At 42.5% G+C, this 25,913-nt stretch overlaps 1 protein-coding gene across 2 annotated transcripts in view; it reads left to right on the forward strand.

The window, feature by feature from the left end:
• The window catches only part of KIF13B (kinesin family member 13B), a 701,202-nt gene that overhangs the window by 520,684 nt on the left and 154,605 nt on the right, over positions 1–25,913 (forward strand). For both annotated transcript variants that reach the window (XM_078649880.1, XM_078649879.1), the window contains 2 exons: positions 9,966–10,092; positions 21,496–21,551. In XM_078649880.1, the coding sequence (XP_078506006.1) occupies positions 9,966–10,092; positions 21,496–21,551 (183 nt within the window). The remainder of the gene's footprint in view (positions 1–9,965; positions 10,093–21,495; positions 21,552–25,913) is intronic.

Raw genomic sequence — 25,913 nt, forward strand, 5'->3', positions numbered from 1 at the left:
TGAATCGTTTTTACCTGCTGCTGGGTCTTTCTTTGTTTTTCATTCTGCGTCTGTGGAATTAAATCAGGTGTTTGGGCATTATCAGACTGCAAATAGGGACACTCGTCTCTCCAATATCCAATTTCTCCGCACTGGTGGCAGGGAAATTTCTTTTTCGCTTCCTCTCTGCTCATTTTAGCTCTAGGTTTTCCTCCACCCCCACCCCCAGGGCCTTGGTGCTGAGTAGTTTTGTTTAACTTACTCAATTGCTTTTCCTGCTGTTCTGCGAGCTTTACTTGAGCCCACATCACCTTCTCCTTCAGGGCTTTTTTCTTTTCTGCCATTTCGTCCTCACAGTACTTTGCGTACCGTAGGACCTCATCCATCTTTTTGGTATGCCAACAGATTTTATTATCCTTTATCCACTGACAAATTTCGGGTCTTAAACCGTTTACAAACCTGTAAATGAAGTGGGTCATGTCCTTCATCTCGATGTTATCTATACCACTGTATGTTTTAAATACCTGCAACAGCCTTTCATAAAAGGAATGCACAGTCTCGTCCCTTTCCTGCGTGGTTCTATCTATCTTGGTCCAATCAGTTTCCTTTGCAGGTACTTTTATTTTCAAATGTTGAATTACTTGTTCATACTTCCTCATCACTTCCTTCGATGGTTCCCCTGTTTTGTCATCTCTCGGGTATTCCTCACTAGGCCAGGCTATGGCTATCTTACACTCAGTCCACAGATCTACAGGGACCACTATGTCGAAGAATCCATCCAGGTCCTTCCACAAGCACTTTTGCACTTTTACAAATCTTTCTACCTGCCGGTACCAATCGACTGGCTTTTCTCGCAATTTCGGGAAGTCATTGGTAAAGGACACAATATCCTGTCGGGACCATGGAACGTGTACATATTTTCCTCCGGGCACTTCGCGCATAGGGCATAACTGTTCTGGTTTGTCTGCTTCCTTTAGGACAAATTCGGGAGTTACTTGCTTAGACCTGGCCTCATCCTTTTTTCTAGCCCATCTGGCTTTCCATTTTTCTACTTCTCCCCATTTCTGTAATACTGTCAATAGTTCCTTGACCTGTGCCTTTTTCGCTGATATATTCAGGTTTTCCAAATCTTTGTCTGAAAATTCTGCTCGGTATGGTTTCTGCAAGGGTTTCGATTTTGAAATGTCTATTCCCATACTAGCAGCAGTATCTGTCAATTTTTCATGAAGTACTCTGACATTGCGGGTAAGACTTTTGCACATAAACAACAGCTCTTCTTCAGAGTAGGTATTTAATCTGTCTAATCCTACGTTTCCTGCCATTAATTCTTCGATTTCTACTCTGTTTGTAGAGGTCTAAAGGTTTCGTTTGCGAAGTTTGTTTCTCTAATTCTTGACTCCATCTTTCGATTTCCTCTGGTGTGACCAAAGTGACACTTCTAGTACCCGAAGTCGATTCCATTTGAATCTCCCTCGCATTGAAAGGATTATGTCTTGTCTGCATCCTTTTCCCTGTATTTCTAATGGGCAGATCCATCAGTGAGACCTCAGATTCACACTCACTCGTCTGTTCATCTACAATTAAGGGTTCTGATCTGGGCTGTGCTATGACGGGAGTAATGACTGGAGGTTTTGGACTTTCATGCCGATCCCCGTACAATGAAACCACGGGTCCGATTGTTACTGGGATTGTCAATGCTTCAGGACTGGTATTTAACTGGGATATTTTCTGAATGATCTCAGCTCTCTGTTTTGCTAGAACCTCCCGCTCCTTTTCTTCCAGTAATCTCTCTATGGATTTGTCATGTAACACCTGCGGGGTCAGTGTGGGAGCATAACTTGGGGCAGTGGGATGAGTCTCACTAGGTCCTTCACCATAATTTGGTCTTGGGAACAAACTTCCTGTTCCTAGGGCTCTTCGTTCTTCCTCATATTGTGGCTGTAATAACGGCATTCCTGAACTTGAGGGTCTCATCTCGCCTCCGTAGGGAGGTCGAGAACAAAAATCTCCTTCACGGGAATATCCTGTCTCCCCACTAGCTGACATTCTGGGGTAAATGTTTCTGGTATCCACTGGTCCTAGACTCTCGGTATAGGGAGGTATTTGGTAACCCCCTCCTACACGTGCGGACCTAACTTCTTCCTGGGGAGGAAGTCTTCGGGAAATATCTCCTGCACTGGAAGGTCGATGTCCTTCATTATAAGGAGGCGGACTTCTCATACACAGGTCATCTAATAATTCATCATCCGACTCTCCGATGGGTACCCAATGTTTAGATTTTTCCAACCGTTTCTTTCCCCCAGAAGGATCATCTGCTGGCATCATGGGAAACAATCCCTCCACTATCATGTTCTGCCTCCACTGTTTCATCTTTTTAGCTCGTGCTTCCTGCTTCAATTTTGGATAAAATTTAGTTAACCCTTTATCCATCCGTGGCTTATCCCTTTCGAAAGCCTAGATTTCCCATTCCTCTAGTGCTTCATACTGCGTTAATCTAGGTCTGGGATGTAAATCATTCATTCGGGTTCTCAAATTGAATAGAATTCAGCTGTTAAATGTTCCATCTAACGGAAAAGCCAATACTCCGTCATCTTTCGTGTATTCTGCCCAATTTTCCAACCATACACATGTGTTATACCCTTTATCGAACATCATGAAAGATGCGGGAGTATTTGGTTGCGGTATGACAACACCTTCTCTAGTTTTAATCGGCTTGTCCTTTTTGAAATAATTCTTCACTTTGTTTACAAGAGACACTTTTCTCTTATTTCCGTACATAATGTCGTTTTTAACGCCTTTCCACTGATCGTTCTCAAATCCCATATGCCGTGGATCAGGTCTGGTATGCGGTCTATACGAATGCCACATACGATTTTTACGAGTGACTTGTTTACAAATCACTTCCAACCCGAGTGCGTCTTTTATTTTCGTGCGACCAATGAAATGCAAGAGTTCAAATAATCTCGACCAATGGGTGCGCGGCCCTTTCGCGAGACAGTTCCCACGCTCCGGCGCTCACCCCTCCTTTACAATTTCAGCTCTGCTACCAGCTCGCTACGCCTACCAATCCCAGCGCGGCACAGAGTGACGTCAGAGCAGCTTCGCGGCTGACTCCCTCCTTCACAAGGTAACGGAAACTTTCTTTCTTTCTAAAAGTGCTTAGTGCTTGGTTATTTAACAACGAATACACATTCGCCACTGTGCTCAAGTGTCTAGACAGGAAAGAAATTAGTTTCGCTGCAAGTAAACTACTTCCATTTACTTTTCACACTCTACGAGTAGATCTCTTCTGCCTACCCTTCACACTAGCATTGGGGCACCTGCTACTTCCCTAGACTCATCCACCTTTCCGGGATATATCCAAGTCTAAAGTTTCACCAGCGAGCCCTTTTGCTTTCACTCAAGCTCCGATGAACCTGCTACTCTTCCGGTGTGACCCTCACTAGGTTATGCCACAGTAGGAATTTTGCCAATGAACCTCGTTACTAACATTTATTCAATCATACATTCAGAAAAACCCTAGTTAGTGCTTCCAGTTCTGCCTAACCTGCACCAACTTTCCTTAAAAGCCATTGACCTCAAAGCAAGTGGATTCTATTCACCACTCGCTATTCAATTCCCCGGGGATTCCTTAACAACATACAAGACGTTTTACGTACGAATGGATTAATACATATACCAGTATAATAACAAAAATAATAATTTTAAAACATTTCATTATTTTTCAAAGTAAACAATTTTCAAGTGAGTGATCAATTCTCTTGAAGCGCCTACTCTTATAGCAGCATCCGACTTAGCCAGACTAACTAGTCCTACCTAACCTTTAGCTATTCCCTAACCATCCTCGATGCTACCAGAAAATTACTGCTAGAGATCGCGGGTCACCCGACCAATAATTTCGCCACTTCTGGCTTCGGGCCCATATACTTTACTTTATCATATACTTTGATCAGATGACCACACAATCTACTACCAATAATTGTGAGTTCCCTTTCGATTTTTTTCCAGTGTACCCAACTTACCATCCACCGTTATGGGTACCTATGACCACGATGGGTCAGGGAGCTAGCTGTAAAAGGAAAGGCCGCAAAATACAAACCCAACTTTTTGTACTTTATTTCATGAAATGACCACGGACAACTAGAAGTTTTAAAAGATTTATCTTAGATTTCAGTTTCTGCAATCATACAGTTTATAGTAATGAGGCAATCTATAATCAGAATAACGAAGAGCACATAACCATATAGGAAGAGTATATAGGTAACCATCTAACCCTATAATGAGGGAATTCAGAAATAACGGAAATGAAATTCAAAGGAGTGTACTAAATGCTAGGAATTTTATGCACGTTTTTAGGATTTTATCATTAGGTCATATTTCGAGAGAAAAGACACGGGGAAACCTATACATCTAGTGAAGGGTAGAAAAGTGCAACACGCTATAATTCTAACGTTATTACTTCGATTCAGTATTTAAGAGAAATTTGTAAAACATTATTTAATTCATAAACAGTATGGAAAGAGTTATACTAAAAAGGCAGGGGAACATAGGAACACGCTATGAAATGCAAACTGTAAATGACTTTAATGAGATGCAATGATTTTCAGAGAAAAACATGGAAAATTAACATATGCAAAGGGTATGTCTTTATTGAAGCAAAGACAGAAAAATAGAAAGGTGCAGTTTTAAGAACTCAGAGCGATATTTACCTAGACTGGTGTGAAAACCAACCCTGGCCACGGGTCAGTTAAGGACAGGAAAAACCCTCAAGGAACGATAACCCTCAGTGGGACAGCAGGTGCAGAATGGACACCCCAGGACAGGACAGGAAACCCAGATTCGGATCAGGACAGGACCACCAGGACACGATCAGCACCCGCAGTTCGGAAGCAACGCCTGCGCTCCACCCTTTCTACAGCGATCAGTCAAGACCCCGATTGGGTCAGCGAATTCCCCAGCAAAGTGCTCCGCCAGCACTTAAGGTTCAGTAAAACCTTCAGAGTCTATGGTCAAATTTCGGACGGAGAGCTCCGCAGCACCTCTGTATCAAGTCACCTATTGAGTGCATTGGGTCAGTGACAGGTCAGCTATTCAGACAAGTCGGACAATTTCTCTAGCTAAACCTAGGCTAGATATACTGTTTTGGGACAGGGTACCACCCCCCAAATGTTGCAAAGTGTCAGAATCCCCAATTTGGATTGGTCCTAAGGTAGGATTTGGTTAACACACCAATCAGAACAGACTATTCTAAGGCCTACTTTGCATCCTAAGGTGCCGCCTAGCAAGATTTTGGGTTCCCACGAGAAGTCGCAGGGAATACAATGGAAAGATATACAATGTATTCAAATAGGGTACAAGTTAGGCTTTCTCGCTGGGTGAAGATGCATCTTCCCATGCAGGCTCTGGCATCAACCTTCTTTGGCTTGGTTTCAATGCCACCGCACCATCGACTGATTCGGCGCAGTAGTGCCCTCCAAGATGGACTCCCTAGCCCCATCACCCCTCAGTGCCGAGGATACATGAAAAGTAAGCGAAAACAAATTAGTACATGGAAATAAACAAAAGCATTATATGTCATATTTTCGTACTTCACGTTTATCATCATAAAAATATACTATGCAATTTAAATATTAGTGCAATATATAACGACACGAGAGCAACAGCACAAGCTTCACCACGTTAATACAGGGAAAGGCCATCTTGTGGCTATTACGCATGCGCACCCTTTCCCTCCAAAACTATCTCTACGCAAAGTCACGTGAGTGTGACTGACGCATGCGCAGAAGAGGAAAGTCAAGCAGCGGCCATTTTAGGGACAAGAATTAATCGTATTAGTAAAACACATAAGCAAGCATCTCTATGATACCCACGCACATTCAAAATACATAAAATTAGTAAAACAAACAATTGAAGTTACGAGATTATAATAGATTTTCAAGGTTCTTGACTCGAGCAAGTCGCGATGCGAAATCTTGCTCTATCACAGGCACCAGGAGGCTCGGGGGATACCTGCAGTGGGAGCAGGCATCGGGACTCGGTGTCCCATTAGCGAACGGAGCCGCGAGCAGGAGCAGCAGTCCCTCCCCCCTCCCCACCGGGACTTCATTTGCATCTCGCGCCTCCCGCTTCACGGGAGACGCTTCGTGGGGAACTGAGAACAGCTCTGGGGATACCTGCAGTGGGAGCGGGCACCAGGAGGCTCGGAGGATACCAGCAGTGGGAGCAGGCATTGGGACTCTGTGTCCCAGCAGCGAACGGAGCCGCGAGCAGGAACGGCAGCCCCTCACCACCAGGGTTATTTAGCCACATCTGGTGTCCCGCAACGCGGGACGGCGCCGGGCTAAGCCCGGGCAAAGAGCGGGCCCTCTATGGCCCTCTGAGGCCTGAGGAGGACGGGACGGACCACCCCCCTTGGCTTTACCAAAAGAGGAGGTAAAGAGACTTGGACTCCATACTTTGTGGTCTAACCTACTATTTGATTTGACTTTATTAGTGGACTTTAACTTTCGTACACTAAAATTTCCTGATCGTGTCACTGCTTGGTATTACCCACATCCATCTCAGCCATAAGCAAGCCACATTATGACTCATAAGGGGGTTAACAGAAAAGCCATCCCTCAGAAGGGTTCGTGCCATGGGACACAAGACCACCATCTAAATGGGATAATATTGCCCATTCCTAGAGAAACAGATGAAAATATTTCTCGCCAGTCCGTAGATAGCATAATCACCCAAGTCTCTCCTTCACTAACAGCCGGTATTGTGCAAAGCCTCTCACTGGTAGAGGAACTAAATATTCTGTGTAAAACTAGGTATGTTCCAGTGGAACCGAGAATCGAACAAAATAGTGCTCCACCTTGTCCTGCAAATACTAACGGGACACTATCCCCTAACGACTGCCCGCTGGAACCCCCCCCTTCTACCTAAAAAAGTTAACACCCAAACCATAGCACTCCCCCAGGTCTCATCCGTTAAAAGGAAGCACGAGGGGGATAAACACAATGGAAATCACCCAAAGCTACAAAAACTGTGCGTAAGCCCCTCATTGTCCATCACTAATTCACCTTTAACCTCAAAGGCTACCGAAGAATTAGACCATCTACCACCTCCCTCCCAGTTGGCTTTACTGTCCCAGATTGAACTACTGGTCAAATCTATTATATCGCCGTTGGTTGAAAAATTAAACACTCTAGGGGATAGGCTGGCGGGACTAGAAGAAATGATCAAGGCCAACTTGCCACCCATTAAAAACTTTGTATCATCTAACCGCTCTGTCACCTGCTGCCTCCAAAGTGCCTACGTTAACTACACAAAGCATTAATGTTCAGATTCGGTCCCTAGCCCTTAATACATCAGCCCCAAATGCTCCTAAGATCCCTTCTAAACCTGTATTAGTACAGTATACTGCTCCTAGAGCAGAGCTTAATAAAGCACCTTATATACACCTACCACCGGAGGCCGCCCCATTTGTGTATGTCCTTTCCGGAGTACCAGCACTCACTTATGGAAAAGTCGAAAGACAAGAAGACCTACTAAACAAGGTTATGTTTTGGTTAACAAAAAATAGACCCCTGCCAAACGACCTTAATGGAAGAATAGTGAGTGTCAGAAGGGTAGGCTGGTTAGGTTCTCTCCCAAAGACATTCCCGGTGATCTAGTGCTAGTTAAATTTAGGAACAGACATATTGTCCCGTACCTGCAAACCTGGCAGCCCCAAGAAGGAGACGGCCCTATATCCACCTGGGATTTACATGATTTTTACCCCAGCGCGTCATACACCCCACTATCAAGACCAAAGACAGGGTATAACCATTCGACGGGTAGAAGCGTCTGTGTATTGAATGGCAGTAGCTTTTCCGCTTCTAATCGACTCGAACCAATGTACAATAGCTATAAGCATGGAAAGTTCTATTAATTTGCTTCTAGTAAGTGACAATCTGATGTAATGGTAGAACTGTGAATGCTAATCCTGTGAAAAGCACGTAAACAATAAGAAAATCATTCCCATAGGCTGGGCCTAAGTTTTTTAACTTGTAGATACTTTGTGCTATTGCATGTTTGTTTTTATGACTGTTTTTAACTACGCTTTTATGATTTTAAACCAAAATCGAATAAAGCTAATTGAATTGAATTGACCTTTGCATGTGGCTTTCAAAAATGAAAGCACGCAATTGGCAGTGTGAGTCTCCACACGGTGGCCCAGTGCTGTAGCCTTTTAGGTTGAGCTACATTTAGGCTGCACTTCCCTGGGCTACATAATATTAAGGGTTTCCTTTAGCCTACAGACATCATCCAGTTTATACGCACGCTGAAATTCCCAAAGAGAACTCCCTCCGGGTCAACTGAAGACTACATAAACACAGGCACATGAAGTTGCTGGAGGAATTAGTAGCCACTCCTCATTCAGCAGAAACAAGAACACTTGCCACAAGTGACTTCTGGCTCCTAGACCTGCTGATGAGAGCCAACAAGAAATACTTGTTCTTTGCTAGCAAGCACGAGTGACAACGGACACGAGGGGACACAGCATTATCAATAGTTGTAAACTGACTTTTGGAAGATGATCTTTCAAACCCAGTATGCATTTAGCTCTTTTAAGGAAAGAGACATACCAGGTACATCATCTTTTCAACAGTCTGGGCCCTGAGCAGCTATAGTTTCAATCGCTAGGTGTACCTGAAGACTGCAGGTGAATGTGCCCAACAGCAGTATCTCTGCGAAGACCTATTTCCTGCTGGATGACTGGGAATTACACCGGAATGTTAACCTATGAAATATATTTATGCTGGATACCTGCACCTGCAGAATAATAGCTTTTTTGTGGTCTTGGAAACTTTATTTTATTCAGAACATTCCAAACAAATACACTCCACATTTATCACCCAATAAATCAATGAAATAAAGGTATCCAAAGGGAGAGTTCATAATTTAGGCTAATATTCCATTCTGTCTTAATCATACTACCATTCGGTGATGGTTAAAACTCATAAAATTGTTGAGTGTCATGGGTTCTTGAGCGTCAGTTCGTATCCTTCAAACAGTCACACTATAGCTTTAATGCCCTTTTCGCCTCAGAATATTCAAAAATCAGTTCCTACTACACTGATTTCTAAGAAGGCATACTCTTCCTGTCCTTCAATCATGTTGATATCAAGTTAACATCATTTAGATATTTCCAAAACACATTGCTTTCCTTCTAAAAGCATGAGCGTACACGGAAGCAGGTAGGGAGGAGCATACTGGTCATTCTCTTATTAAGACAAATTTTGAGTCGGCCAACTGTATCGGAATCTCCGACTTGAATCTGTTTGTGTCAATACTGGATTACTGCACGTTTCCTCTAACCACCCCCTCTCTCTACTAAGTGAAAGAACGTCTGATTAAACACATAATTTACTTGATGATGGATAATCTTGCCAAAACATAGTTGTGGTTGATGCTTACTGTGCTGTTGCCCCTCACCGAGATGGTCACCCATTTGAACAATAAGCCGATTCATAGCTTCCCATGATCCACTTCTCTGTATCCACTCCCCCTTACTATAATCACTGTGTGCTCAATTTTCTTGCCGATTCGCTCACTTCCCACACCAACTTACACCCTCGTTGTAAAATATACTCTGTATAGCGCTTCGTTGCTGTGTAGCTAAAGCTGCAATATATAACTTGCTTAACTGTTAATCATGAACTTTGAAATAAGGTTGTTATTACATTTATCTAGGCTACTGTTTGCATCAGTCCACCTGCGGGACCATTCCATCTCGACTATGCTGCAAGACCATGGGCACTCAGAGGAACTCCTAAAGCATATTGCCCTTTAATGACTTCCTCAATGTCTAGATGGATGCTAAACATACTTGACACTTTGTGATCTGTTCAGTATAGGTTGTTCCCTGAATTGTGCACTGTAAAAATTGGGTGGTTTTTTTAGAATTCCATAAGCTTACCTTTCGTTCATAACTGTGAGTTTTTCCTTGCTGATTCTAGATAAAACCGAGGATGATGCTGATCGGGAAGCTCAGCTGTTAGAAATGAGACTGACGCTAACTGAGGAAAGAAATGCTGTTCTGGTGCCTTCTGCAGGAAGCGGCATTCCTGGAGCACCAGCAGAGTGGTAAGTCCCTTGCTAGGTATATGTACAACAGGTGGAAGAGCAAAGTAGGCACAGGTCTGCGAAAAGTGAAACAATTGCTGACCATCTATACATCTCTGAAGGCTCTGAAAGCAGGTAAATTACCCAGTTTAGCAAAAACCAGTGGTCCGCTCCATTGATGAACCAGGAAGGTAAAAGTAAATAACAAACCGTGCACAAAGCAAAAATTCTAGATCAGCTAAAGTACAGGGAATCTATGCAATAAAATACTAAGCAACTGAAAAATTCGGTCACAGAGCAACTACAATAAAAGGCCTATTAACAGGCTGTCAATATAATACAATTCATGACAGCTGAAGTAATGGTTGGAAAATTAAATTGTGTAAACCTTGGCAAAAGAACATAGATGTGTTATTTGTATAACGTTTCTGCACAGCGATTTGTTTTTCTGATTAAAAGCAGTCTGTGAGCGCTGAACTTACAATATATGGACAAGCCCTCAGATATCCAGCAGCTCATCTGTTTAGCTGGAAGCCCCTTTTCTGGTTTCTAGCTGGGAGTTTTCACTTGCTTCAAGTACCTCCTTCATCCCTCCTTTTCCTTCCTCCAAATAAGCAACTTCGTCTGAGACAGTGTCTCTGTACAGATCAGATCCACTGCCATTTCAAATGAACCTTGCATTTTTAAGGTACTGCAATCAACCACTATCCTTTTATTATCTAACTTTTTTGGCCATGATGAGTTTTCTTCTCTTTTTACATGTCTTCCTACTGCCTTATTGCGCCACAATGGGAGCAAAGTAGTGCTGATAAGCCTACAGTGCAAAGAGAATTGACAAACTATTGGAAATAATCATCAGACCCATGTAAAGTGCCCAATTTTCATTTATGCTTAAATTGATCTGCTACTAGCCCTGCTTCCTGCAGGGCAGTGCCTTGCGGCCTCGCTTGCATATTCTTCAAAGCAAGCACTGCAGCATTGGTATTGAAACAAGTAATGTGGTAGAAATTCTTGTGGTTCTTGGAAAATTTACTCCCATCTACCCACTCCCCCACTGATTTTCCTATTGTGCTGTATTAATCTATATGGACTTGTTGCAAATAGGGTGTTTTATTAAAGCAATAAATTCCAGATACAAAGTGAATCTTAACCTTTTAAATAGAAAACATAACTAATAAAATAAAAAAGTGTGCCTCTAAGGACCAATTCCAAAGAAGCTTTAGTAAAAATAAAGCTTCTTTAGACTTAATTTTTAGAGTGTAGGTCTTGTATTATTATAGTATTGCTTTGATGGCCCAGTTCACAAAAAACAAATTCCAATTAGAGATTGTGCACGTGTGTGTTCTCTTGCAAAACCTTTGTTAAGGGGTGTTTTCTTTCTTTACTATCATCAATAATCAACTAATTAAAAAAGGGTTAAAATTGCCTCCTAAAGTGAAGCTCTGCTTTGTTAGGAATGAGTGTAATATGAACAGACTGAATCCTTTGCCACATATCTGTAGTATTCCTTTATGACTGGCCAACGGGTCAACCCGTAGCTCCTCCACAAAACGTCTTATACCTGTAGTGGTAGGCTAACACTGCCATTACAGGATCTCACTGTTGTGTATATGTAGCTCTTAGAGTTTTTGCCCAACTCTGAGTGTGCACGACTATCGGTATGTGAATGTCTGTTTAATCAGGTCAGATACCTGGAAAATTCAGATTGCCCTCAAGGGGATGGTTTCCCTTCTTGCAAGAGACTTTCTGCCATTGAAGATGCTCTTCGCCAGACTACTTTGTGATGGCTCCTGCAAATGCTAGGACTCTTTTTCTCATCTTATATCTGTCTCTTTTGGTTAGTCGTTTTCCGATGCATTGCTTTGCCTTAGGACAAACTAATCTGTGTTTGGATTCACCATTCTTTCCCCTGCAATATTTTCACAGACGTCCAGTGTCTTAAGATGTCACCATTTTGGAGTAATAGTAGAAGGGTGACCCCTTTCCCGCCTGATGTTGTAGGAGTCGGTCTGTCGTGCACAAATGAGTGCTGAAACTAAAGCCCCTTTCTTACCTTTGAAAACTTTCCATCCAGTCCATGAGTGGTAGGAGGTTTGCTCTGAACCCTACAGACAATGTGTCTGTCATGCACTGCATCCGTCAATATCTCATTTGCTGCTCCTGCTATTGTTGACTGAAGGTGGGCAATCACTCGTATCCACAAGCTTTGTTTACATGTTACTTTATTGGAGTATTCAGTGTCCTGTAAGGCCATTCACATTGACTTAGTCATTCTAAAGTTGTGTTGCCTGCTTATTTTTACGTAGCTATTGGTGAGATGTAATATATTTGTTTGTCACCATCCTAAATGACAATATGTGTTCTTGGTGCAAATACACTTAATTTCTATCTTCTAGTCTTCAGAAACGAAGAGATGTGTCTACAGTAGTTCCCTTACTCTTATAACTTTAACATGACCTAATCAGTTCTGGTTCATGAGTCTGCTGCTGTCCAATATCACATTAAGTATTCCCCCAGATACTAGAACTTTTCTCACGAAAATTGGGCTATTTTGTCTGTCTCTTGGCTTTGGTGTATTTTTCCTGAAGAGATTGTTGTTTGTGTGTTTTTGTCTAATTGAACTTCCTTTGCCCAATAAGGAGATCAAAATATTCCAGTGTGCTCATTTGGCTGCTATTCTATTCCTTGGCTCTACACTAGGGAATAATGTGCTTACCTTTTCATTAAATTGTTATTCCATTCTTTAAGATATCCTCCCATCACAGTGCTGTTTTTACAACATTATTACAACGCAGGTTAGTACCACCCTGTTTTTACATGACAGGTAAGTACCACAAACGGTGTTCTTTGTACTTTTACAACACAGTACTTTACCACCCAGATAACTAATTTACACCTGCACACACATTTAACTAAATTACAAATATTAATTTTGTTTTATTATAGTATTATGCCATTAAGGGGTATTTTTTAAAAAATCTTTTTATTGAAAAAACAAGGAAAATAACAATAATAACAGGTGGCTTACATCGCGGAATGAAGGATCAATAAGAAACATACAGGGTATATAGACGGAAAATCATCAAGAAAGTCTGCTCACGTGTTACATCTGGTGCATGTCTGCACTACTTTCAGGATAGTCAAACCAAACGTCTACCACCCATCCCTCCTCCCCATATAAACAGGATAAACATTGAATAACAGCCCAGCATAGAAGGGAGGGGAGAGGGTGCAGCAATAAGGTTATAATGTTACATCTACACATCGAACACAGTGAAATTAAGCGACAATTGGGTAACTCACGCAAGTAGTTTCGCCACCAGAACCCGTCTACCCCATAGCACAAAACCGCTACTCAAAAAGACCACCTATATCAGGATTTTGAAGGATTGCAAACAAAAAACTACAAATACAATCTAAACAAAACACCCCTACCCCCACCCTGCACCCCAGCATATGGCTTGCGCCCTATCCCCAACTAGCTGCGTGCCTGTCGCCCCATCTAACTAGGTACTAAAAGTAGTAAAACTTGGAGGAGGACATCTCAATACGGGCCCCCGGTCCTCCCTCCAGAACCAAAAATCCCCATAATAAACACAGAACTCTATAGAAAAGCAAATTTAAAAACTAAACAGGGGGAACAGTAAGCACCACCCTACCTCCCATAAATACAATTGTAATGGAGCCCAGTTCAGAAAACCCATGGTGCCAAACCCCAACAGTCCGTCTCATCCTTGACCCTTCCGATCAGTCCTACAAGCCCCTTCCAGACAGGCTGTCTCCTCCGCAGGGTAGTCAAAATGTGTAAAGAGGTCAGTAAAGTTCCATGTGGGGCGACGCAAAGTTATAAAGTCCCTGGAAATTCCATCGGCATCAACGGTGACCCTCATCAACATATGCACTCTGCGTCTTTGTCTCTGGAGGGATATTAAAAGCGACGAAGAGGGGTAGAAAACTGAATCACTCCATAGAAAGTTCCAAGCATGAGCATCTGGAAGGGGAGCGACAATGAAAACAAACTTGGAAGGCAATGATGGTGGGCTTGGCAATCCATAGAGCACGTCGAGTACACGATTATCGGCCATCATATTGCCATGAAGCTCCGACACCTCTCGTGGCACAGGGCCCATTGCCGCTACGGGGACTGCCGTGGGTGATATAGGCTTATCAGGATATTGAGATGGTGCAGGGTTTGGTCCCACTTGTCCAAGTCCGTGTGCAGTCGCAATCATTTTCCGGACAATGAACTCCACCAGGGAATGCAGGGCCCAGAGCGCTGCCAATACAGATCGTATCGACGGGTCAGACTCAGTCCGTCCCACGGAATCCTGTTCCGAGATATCCATGGTCGCGTCCCCCCGAGGCCGGCCTACCCCGGGGAAATCGGCTAATTTTGGGGCGGACCGTCACGGAGGGAGACCGAGGACTTACCAAGGTCGCGATTCAGGTCCCGGATGCCACAGGCGTAAATCCCAACCCGGAAAACACTGGCGTGTGGCAAACCGGGTCCTCGGGCCAGGGACCCACCCCGCAGCGCACTGTCGTGCCTCGTCAACCCTCCATCAATTGTAGGCTAGAGAAACAACCGCCGTCAAAATCGTGCTTAAAAATGTTTCCACGTCCAAGGACCGGACCCTGATGATCACCCACAGCCGTTGTTATTCAACTGGAACTCGGCTGGGCCAGTACTCGAGTCCCGCGTCACAAAGCTGGTGTAGGCCCAAAACTAAAACTCGACGTAACTTCGTCTACAAAGCTGGAAAAAATCCCGGGATCGCACCAAAATGTAACGTAGTGGTTCACACACCCGGAGGCAGGGTGGAAAGTCAGGATTATCCGGCGGGGGACGGAGGTCAGGGAGCCGGGAGCCTATGCGGCCATCTTGGTTGCGAGCGTAGCTCCTCCCTCCACTTAAGGGGTATTAAGGGTTTTTTAGGATACTTTTAATTGGCTGGAAGGGGTTTGTTGCATGGATTCTGCACATACACAGAACTATGCGCAGGACAACAGACCTCGATGTGTAGGGGCTAAGCCTTCCTATTGCCTCAGTACCAAAAATCAGAGAATCCACTAGCTGTAGTGTCATTTGTTCTCCTACATAATCACGAAGCTACAAATGATTAGACAACCCAGAACACATCACTCCTGACTCTCTCTGGAATCGCGGTAGCAAGACGTACCCTTTCGTTCACTCATACTTGTCCATAATAAAGAAAAACAGAGTCACTGTTATAGTTCAAAATGTTTATTTCAACTATAGTGCTCAATAATGCAGTATACGAGCCACTACCAGCAGCATAATGCATACACCTAAAACAGTTAGCATTGTAGCAAGTCCATAGACTATGAAAGGGGAAGTCCTCATATACAGACAGTGGATAAAGGACTATAAGACCTAACCACCCTCCCCTTGGAAAGAATATTTTTTTATTTTATAAAGGAAGATCTTTGGGCTTTGTCAGCAGACCTCATACCTTAGTGTCTAGATGGTAGTTTTACATCATAGGAACAGCATAGCTCTTCTCCCTGGAAAGGTCCCTCTCCAAGTGTGTGTTAAACCAACATGCAATCCCATAATATCAAAGCACAGGTAATCAGGTGTCTCAGCACAGTTGGGTAGCATTCGACTACCCAACTGGGAACCCAATGATGAAGCATGTCACCAACTAGGTTGGTGTGTGAGGGTTCTTTTAAACTATTCCTGTGGTGTCAGACACTACTTGGTAAACTAGTCACTCTAGTGGCCCGTCTCGGTTGGTTATTTGATAATATTTTTGAAGCCAGGAGCATCTGTAAATCTTATGGTTAAGGATCAGTGTTTGTCTTCAGTCATGAAAAGATCTTTCAAAGAACCTTTTCCTCTGCTAAGGACGTCCTGCACATTTTGTGTGGCAAATGGGCCTTGCAACTCTACCTTCACAGATTCTCCATTCTCTTAATCACATGGCGGTTTGGATACTATTACATCCGCTTTAGGGATTTAGATTACAAGATGAACCCGCTCTGCACCACACTGATCCACAAGCTTCACATTTCTGCACCAGATCGGTTCCATGCTTTTTCTCTCCAATATGGCTAAAATAGAATGTATGTGTTTTACTTTAGCTTACCATCTGTGTGTCAGTTCAACTGTCTAACTGAAACATCCCTCACTATGTCCTACATAGAAAACTCTACTTATTAGTTGCCTCCTGGTAGATTCGATAAATGATATACTATGTCTGGAATGCAAATTTTTTTATTTAGGTTTTTATAAATGACTTTCCTTTACAGAACTGGCAATGAAATTTCATATCTGGTTTAAAAATAAAATAAAAAGCTCAGTGGACTGAGCTCCTTCAACTGGCAGGTCGCACAGGTTTGAATACCCGTGAGGCCACCTCGAGCTTTTAAGGTCAATTGAACACTATGATGTTGGGTTATAAGTGTAACGCACATTTCATTGTCAAAGGAAATATTCCATTTGTTGTTTGTAGCATCTCAATGTATTTGCCCTTTCTCGGTGGCAGCAACCCAATTCTGAAATGCACTTAAATTAGTTTTAAGGAAAACTGGAAACCACTTTTAATTCAGAAAATCACTAAGGACGCAAGTTTCACTACAGATACAAGTCAGCTCAATCTGTCTTATTACATGCCTGTAGGTCACTTGAGGTGCCAGTTCTGCATCATAAAAACTGTCATAGGATGAGTTGTTTTTGTTGTATATGGTAGGAATAAACATTGTGATGTGGTATTTGTAAATGTATTGAAGAATAGCCCTCATGGGTAGATTCTGAATAGCAGTTCTAAATAGAGCCATCTGTTAAGCAATAACAATAATTAAGAGTACTTTTAAGTGAATTGCATTTTGTTGTGTACGATGTGTGCTGCCATCAACAAACAAGAACCTCATCCCAATGTTTACATTCCTTTCTGGCCACAGGGAATGAATTGGTTTATAAGCCACATGCTGCACTATTGGGGCTGATGAACATGAAATCTATGAGTCACATTGCAAACTACTTTTTCATTACTTGTTGCATATGAACACAGTTATTTTTTCCATTTGTGAATGAAGCTATTAAGAAAAAAATGCACTTCAGATAGTCTCATCCCAAAATTAGCTGATAGAAATGACCTGAGTCATTTGCTTATAGACATTCAAAATCGTAAAACTGCTTCATTAATGTGGGCATGGCTTTAAAGTTCAAGAACTCCTCAGTCAGCAAGTGCTGAGAATAATCTTTTAAGTATGAAATTAACAGAATTAAGTAAGGAGGAATTCTGCCTGCCATCCTGCTCTTTGAGGTTTAGATGAATGGCAAATAGTCCAATGTACCTAATCACAAAAAGATGTTGAGTAATTTCAGTATTTTAATTTCACTTAGATTGAGGTCAAATAAGGCACTCTTAGGAAACAAACAACATTGACCCAGAATAGTCTATCTTTCTGCTTTGATAAAAAAAACTGTTTGCTTTGGCAGGTTTCCTTTGCTCATTAGTTCTTGTTTATGCTATTTATGAACTTTATTTGTGTTGACCCCCCAACCTTTTAGTTTTTTCATGATCATTTGAGATGTTTTCTTTGCAAGAGTTTGAGGTTTTTCCACTCAAGCAGGTTATGCATCTACTCAAGATATCCTAAACCTTTCTTGTTCATTTTAACAATAATTAGTGGATTATTATGTACTCTCTAAGGTAGAGGCTCCCTTACACATTTTGCCATCACCGTGACTTTTGCAGTTGCTACTCCGCTGCTCAACAGTCGTGGTTTGCTATTATTATATGCTTGTTTACTACTTTTTTTGTCTTTATTTTGTTACCTGCCAGAGGTAACAAAAATTAATAGAGTCCTAAAGAAAAGGCAGAACCTGTTCATTTTATACCCAGCTGCCATACCACTCACCCCTTGATAATAAATAATGAGGGGTAGATAATATAGGGAACCCCCACAAAAGGTTCACTTCACTTTAGGGCTCTCGAATTTTTTTGATCAAGGTTGTGGCATAGTAGAGGGTTGATGATATGTTTCCCATCTTGAGCCATTGCTTCAACAAATTGTGAATTGCAAAGCTCTTGTACCACTTTTTGCATCCCGAAAATTTGTGATATTAACTTTAAAACCTTCAAGACTGCTGGCCCAATCATCACTCCTAAGCTAAGCTGTGAGGTAGACATTTTATCTACTGACAAAGTGATGTTATCAGTAATCACATTGAGTTTGATACCCATGTGCACTTTATTCTACATAATGCACCTCAACATCTTTACTCTAGTGTTTCACCCACACCTCATTATTTTAATAGCAAACAAGACCACCTACTTATTGATAATCAAAAGGGCTCATTCTATACACATTTCTTTAAATACAGTTTTTTATTGGTGTTCTTCTAAATTAGCGCAGGAAACAAATAATCGCCTGATTTCTGTTCATGTGTTGTGATTTTGTATGAGCTACTTAACCGCATGCGTGCGGCGGCTTTTTTCGCGCTGTGCGGCGTTTAAAAAAACAACACGTTACATGACGAGCTGAGCTTAGTCATGAGCATGCGAGCGGCGCAACTCATGACGAGCTCAGCTCGTCATGAGCATGGAAGGGGTTAAAGTACCAGTCTCTAGAAAGAGATGCTAGTTCTATCAATTTTGAAGCATACTCTTCAGACTTAAATTGACTAGTTCAGCAAATGTCCTTGAGTTGAGGAAGTGTAGTATGAATATTCATCATACCAAGAAGTGAATATAGACAAATAAACCTCCATGTGAGATGTGCAAACTTCCAGATGTGACATTTTCCTCAGAAATCTGACAATGAGAGGAGAACTTTACAAAATGCTAGGCATGGCCTCTGCATCTTAGCATACTAGCCACACCCAAAGTATTCTAAGGTCTAATCTTGGCGTTTTGTTTTCCTGTATCCTTAGCATGTTATTTCTAAATCTGTATAACATAGTCCAAGTAAAGAGTGTGTTAGCCAATGTTTGCTTATGAGTAGTCCTTTGGTATTCATTACTGCAAATAATGACGACGTTTTCCTTATTGTAAACTAACTGTAGAATTCAGGAGAACAATATATCTGTGTGCGTTTGCTAGAAAGATTAGTGACTTATGCACTCAACCATGGGCCTACCAAATTTGGATCGCAGCAGGGTCAACTCAACATTTCATTCTTCTGTGTGTAACACCAATAGGTTGGCTAATAATAAAACCGGAAATTTACACTGCTTAGAAATTGCATTGTCTCTGGTATTAAGTGCTGGTGAACCTGGCCCTCTCTGCGAGGTCACTCCCAAACCTTTTGCCTTTACCCCTTTGGTATTTATTAACCCATTTCAGTTGGCTTTCAGGACTCTGTGTTATTTATTACTGCTAGCCACTGACAAAGTGCTTGTGTTCTCCTCCTTGAACATGTTATAATTGGTTTACACCTGATTGGTACTTTTAATTTACTTGTAGGTCCCTAGTACAGTGGTTCTACGTGTACCTATGACCTGGAAATTAAATACTACTAGTGGGCCTGCAGCACTTATTGTGCTACTCATTTAAGTAGCCCTTTAAAACATGTCTCAGGTTTGCCATTGCAGCCTGTGTGCAGTTTTAAACTGCACATTCGACCTGACTGAATAAACTTATTGCCACGTCTAAACCTTTCTTTTTAACACATACATGACACCCCTAAAGTAAGCCATAAACAGCCCATAGGGAAGGGTGCATTGTATTTAAAAAGTAGGACATGTATTTTGAAGTATTACATTTCCTGGTAGTAAAAAACTCCTAAATTCATTTTTTCACTATTGTATGGTCTATCTCTCCCATTGGATAACATTGGGTTACCTTATTGCATGTAATAAGTGCTGACTTTTGATTGGGAGCAGATAGAAACTTCATTTTGGATTCAAATGAATTTTAATTTAAACTCCTTTTTAATGGCAAAGTCGGATTTTAGAGTTCAGTTATGAAAATGACACTTACAAAGTTGGCATTTTCCTGCCCTAAAATCTCTGAGGCCTTCTATGAGTTTCCAGCTGCCTCAGCCTGATAATTGCTCCTCCATCAGGAGTGCTTATTTGGAGCAGACCGTGAACAATAGGACTAGGATATAGCTGGGAGATAGTCGTCAGGGTTGGAGGGGCAGAGCTGATCCCTGCCCCCACTTATATTTGTAAGGACCTGCCTCAGCACTCTCGCAAAAAACTTGATACCAGGCTTATGTCACCCCAGAAATCTTGGGACATTGGGAGGGAGGAAGGAAATTCCAGAACCATTAATGGTGGGGGAAACTCCAGAAGTTTATTACACTTCAAAGCTAGCACCAGGAATAAATAGTGGACCCTCAGACCTACTCTTCAGTACATTCTTGGACCTGTGGAAGACTTTGGAAGGACTCTTATTTTTCAGAAGACTGTCCTGCTGCTTGAGGCCTGCCTTGTTTCTCAGAAGACTGCCCTGCTGCATGAGACTTGCCTTGTTCTTCAGAAGACTTCCTGACGCTTGAGGCTGGCCTTGCTCCATGATGGAGAGAGGACCGTTTCCTTGAACCCAGCACTACCAGAGGGACTCTCAGGGTCAGTTGGCTGATCTCCTATTCTGGCTACACGGAAACAACAAGCTCCAGAGGCCTCCCTGACATTCTGGAACTGGCCCTGCCTGGACTTTCAACTGGACCTGCCTGAGCCCTGCAAGCCTCTATTGGAGCGAGTTCTTGATCCCCAAGAGGTGCTTTCCAGGTCCTGGACCCTTGACTTGCATCAGTTGAGCTACTCCTGTGAAATCCTTAAATTTTGAACCCTGCTCGCTGGACTTTGTGAAGGTAACATTTTCAGCGGAACTAACTTAGTCACTGTATCTGGCCTGCACTCCATCGCTGTCAGCTTGAGCTTGTGACTTTGTCCTGGTCTAGCGTCACCAGATACAAACACTCAGCGCTTTCTGCTTCTTGGCGCTATTACTACTTAAGCCTTTAAAATGGAATATTTCCAGTTTTAGTGATTAGATATTTGTCATTTTGGTCTCATTTTATTTATACATTTGTACTCAATATTTCTATATTGGTGTCGGAAATCTCTTGTGGTGTGTTTTCATTTTATTTCTGTTTGTGTGCTGCATAAGTACTTAACAGGGCTGCTTTGTGCCAAGCTACCAGAGTTAACCACAGGTTAATTTAGTGACTTTTGTGGTTCGCACTCACTAGTGTTGTGGTTGTTGCTTTTGAAAGATTTAACCCCCTCAATAAAAAATCAGATTTCTTACAAGTGCTAAATAAAAAGTTTGTCTTAAACGTGTAGAAGACCATGCAGGCCGCTAATTGACCACCATAGAGACCGTTCTCAAACGTTTTTGCCATGATCGAATTTCAAGAGTTACATTGTGTTAAGTGAATGTTTTTTAGCATACATTTTAAGTAAATCATATTTATTCACCATTGCTTTCATTTCTTATGTTTTAGGACTCCTGTACCTGGAATGGAAACCCATATACCAGTTACTTTCTTGGATCTAAACGGTAGGCCATTTTTAAACAGGCTTAATTAGGAGGTAGGGATTTAGAGTCTTTGAGGTGTATTAAATATGTTGATGAGAAGGATGGATAGTGGAAGACTAAATAAAAATATACGTTAGTGTTTTGGTTATTGATACATTTTACTATTCCTTGTTCTTTTTTGGTAAGAATGCAATTAATGAGAATTGTGTTTACCGGTTATCCCTGCTTTACTTTTCAAATATCACCATGTACTTTCTATATCCCTTTGCACAGCTATTCAGGCAGGTCTGAGACTAGTCTTCACATCTTGGGCCATGTCTGCAGCTGGATTGTTGTCATAGTTTTGTTTACTGACAGTAGTCAGTTTGTTGAAGACTGATGGGAAGTTAGTGTAAAGGGGTCACATCTTTAGTTGGTGCGAATGGACCACCACGGATTGATGTCACCCTTTTCACTTGCTTATGACTGGAAACTCTGTATTCAGATGCCTTGCTGAAAAGAGATAAAAATGTGATTGCCTTGGTTCAAAGCAAGTCAAACTGACCTATATAGTTATAATTTTTTGATTTTCATTGACCGGTCTGATTTTTCAAATTGTAGCCTATGGAAATGTCCTTCTCAGTGGGCTGTCCATTTGACTTCCGTTGATTCATGCGATTGTAATTTATCTTCATTGCTTGTATCCTAACCCAAAATACTTGAGTTTGAAATATCTTTGTGTCTGCTAATCATTTTTCACTTTTGGAGCTCACAATATTTATAACTAATGAGACAGTAGATCTCTTTTCAGTCGGTGACTCCTCTATTTACCAAAGTATCATGTAAAGTGAGGTGTTCTACAGTTCCTTTTTAGTTGTCCTCTTCTTTATATTACAACTTGAAATGCAGTGCAGTGAAAAGAGCTTAGTGTTCCTTAAGAACCCTTTTTGGAATGTTATGTTTGCCTTCACTTTGTTTAAAAATTAAAAGTAAGTGAATAAGGGTTTTTTGTCATTCATAGCCCTTATCGAACAGCTAGGGTGTTAGAGACCATTTATAAACATGATGAATGGAAATGTGCATGAACCTCCGCTGGCAGGCATAGATAGGCTGGCAATCTCAGGAGTTGCCATGTGGTTCATTATTTGATATTGTGGATGATAGTTTGACGAGGTCTAGAGTTGCTGATGTTCACTCTGCAGTTGTGACATTTTTCTTCTATGTACTGAACCAAGCATTTCATGAAATGTCACCTTCAAAGTCATTTGGGTTGAAACTCTGCACCAGACAATGCTGTGAAATGTCATTCACAGACTGTCATGTGAGGAGATGCGGTGATGTTTAGGCATATGAACACAAGGTAATCAAATGCAAATCGTGCTCCTGAACCCATCCAGGAAATTAAAGCAGAAATCTACATGCCCTCCCACAAGAACTCGAAGTCCAAGTACAGATGGTTCTCAAAAAATCTCTCAACAGTGAGGAAGAAATTCCTCAAAAACAGTCCCCCGCCTTCTCATCATGGATTTGGCAGGAAGCACAGAAAGAGCACCGAGCATCTGCACCCCTCTTCTTAATGAGATACACTTTGTACAGTGGAGAAAATGCAACCAAAGTAGAATGGTGCATGTGATATGGTGTGGTACTACACAGCCTGTGTTGGATCTCATCAGCACGGTACTCCAGCAAAATTCAAAACATGCTAATAGATATGCGTCTCCGCAGCCAAAGACTCTTTGGAGAAAAAGTTTTCTGTTTACTAGTGAGGTTTAAACAAAGCAGAGCTGTGGCCAGAATTCAGGGGGGTACCTCTTAAGTGAGGACATTTCATCAAAAATATAGCAAAAACAGCCACTTTTCCAACAGTGCAAACACAGGGAGATAATGGATGGAGCACTGAAACTTTTCAGACACAGATCTGGGTTGAATCCATCATCATTACTTTAGCTCACTTTGCCACCTCACTTCAGCTATATGCAAATCTGTCTTGACCCTGTGCCTCATGGGAACAGTCCAGCCTGAACTGCCAAGCAAGGTCTTCCCTGATCCGGAAACAAGCCTCCTGGGACCTTTCCAACAGTAGCATAAGAAATTGTGGTTCTCTGTGGACCTACTCAATGACATGTTCAATATATATGTTGCAAACAATTCAATACATGCAGTTTATATAGAGTATTTCAATATTTTCAGCAGCCATGTAATTACTGCAACACCGAAACATCAGCTAGTCTCCATGAGTTTAGCATCACATTTAGAGTACATAAGTCATCCAAAACTAGATAGAAGTGATAAAGCACTCAGTACCCTGAGTGATCACACATAAAAATTATAACAACGAGATTACAAGTGTGTATGTACAGTGATCAACAAACATAGGCCCAGCAAGGTCAGCCAGATAAGAGTTTTGTAGTTCTCAGCATAGTTTGTGAATGGGATGTTATAGACCCCACAAAGTCTTTTTTAGGTCACCCGCCTTGCGCGATACACTGCGCAGCAGTGTTCACGCAGGCGAGAGTCCTTTTGTACGGGTTTTCAAAATGGACCAGGAAATTCCACACGCTTGTGCGTGTTAATTTCCTATGGTCCATTTTGATTGGGCTTTGCGTGCGTGTTGTTTTTTAACAGAACACGCAATAGGCTATAGGCGGTCGCGTATCTCTGCCCATGGCCTATTGGTGTCTGTTACGCGCACCAAAGCCCATATGTTTTCAATTATCGTGCCCAGACAAGGGCGCGATAATTGAAAACATATGCTTCGCAGTGGCGCGCGCTGACCACTCGCGGGCGTGTTTTTTTTGTGTTTTTTTTTACAATAGCGAAAGCGATCGCTTTCAGTGCTGTCTGAATGTCACCTTTTCTTCCGATTTTAGCATAGGATACAGTTATACATTGCACGTAGATCTCTGCAGCAGGCTCTAAACCCAATGAGCTTGCTCCGCAAGAATGTTTGTTTTATCTGCTTGGATGCAACCACTAAATGTGTTTGTTTGCAGCAGAGCTCTGAAAAATATGTTAAAGAACCCCCTCACTGGCAGCCACCATTGTTATCTGCAAGAAAATATTGTAGCTGACTTACTAGGAGCCAGGGATGGGTTTCTGACAGCCGCAAGAGGAGACATGTCCGTCCACGCTTTCCCTGCTGTTCTTGAAAGAAAGACCCAACGGGGTCCCCTGTTCTATCCTGTCTCCTTAGTTCCGTTGCAGTGTGCGCGTGTTACAGGCGCCCTGTGTATTGCTTCATTTTCATGCTGTGAAGCTGATCCATATTATTGCACTGCAATCAAATATATTTTATAGCATTAATTATTCTAGGCTTCTCATTCCAGCCTCATACTGTGACATCTAGATCTTGAGTACTCAGTGTGAGAAATAAAGATATTACATCTCTTCAAAGACAACCACTTGAACCCTTGTCGGCCTAAGGACACCCTCTGCAGCGCCCGGCTTTCTGGGGACAGGGGCGTAACACAGGCCCCTGCAGCCCCCGTGGTGCGGGGGGGGGCTCACCCTCCAGGGGGCCCCGTCAGCACCGCACTTCTGCTGGGGAGCTCTAGATCGAGTCCGGAGGGGGCCCATTCACTCGGACAAAACAACTACTGGAGCCTTCACAGTGTCACCGAGAGCTAACAACCACTAAACTTCTCGACTGCCCGAGGCAAGCGGTCACTTCGCCTGCAGCCCTGGCTGTCAGAAGAAAACAAGTCACCCTGAGTAGGCAACCACTGCAATCACGGTCTGCCACAGGAAGCGAAACCACTTCCTTGAAACACTTTACTGGAGCCTTGGGGTGCACTCAATCTGCTGCCTTTAGTGTCAAAGACCCCAAACCACCAGGAGAAGACAACCACTGCACTCCTCGACTGTCAGCGGGAAGTGCGTCATTTAATGTGCAGCCCCCTCCCGTCAGAGAGAGGTAAACACTGAAAGGAGACAGCTCTGCAACCAAGGCTGTCATGGGACCACTTAGACTAGATACTTTACTAAAGCCTTGGGTGGCACTCATTCTACAGCCCCCTATTAAACTGAGCTACCTGGAGGTGACCGCCATGACAATCCTATGTGGCACTACAAGCTATGCCGCTCAGACCGGGCAATTACTGAAGCCTTCTGGTGTGTCAGACAGAAGTACGTTGCAGGGCTTTGGATAGGGGTCCATCACACACGCCTAAGTCATGTGGGTCTATTCCCTTCTCCCACTTACAGGGTGCAGTGCTGGAGGGGGCAGTGAGTGCTGACTAGTCACATCTTTGTGCAGACGTTGTCATTAATCGAATTTCCAGCAGAGCTGGTGGTCTATTCATCCATCAATCTCTCCATCCACCCAACCATCCATCTCTCCACCCATACATCCATCCATCCATCTCTCCATTCATCCACCCATACATCAATAGCTCCAGCCATCTA

Source organism: Lissotriton helveticus, chromosome 6, assembly GCF_964261635.1.
Source record: "Lissotriton helveticus chromosome 6, aLisHel1.1, whole genome shotgun sequence".
Classification (NCBI taxonomy): domain Eukaryota; kingdom Metazoa; phylum Chordata; class Amphibia; order Caudata; family Salamandridae; genus Lissotriton; species Lissotriton helveticus.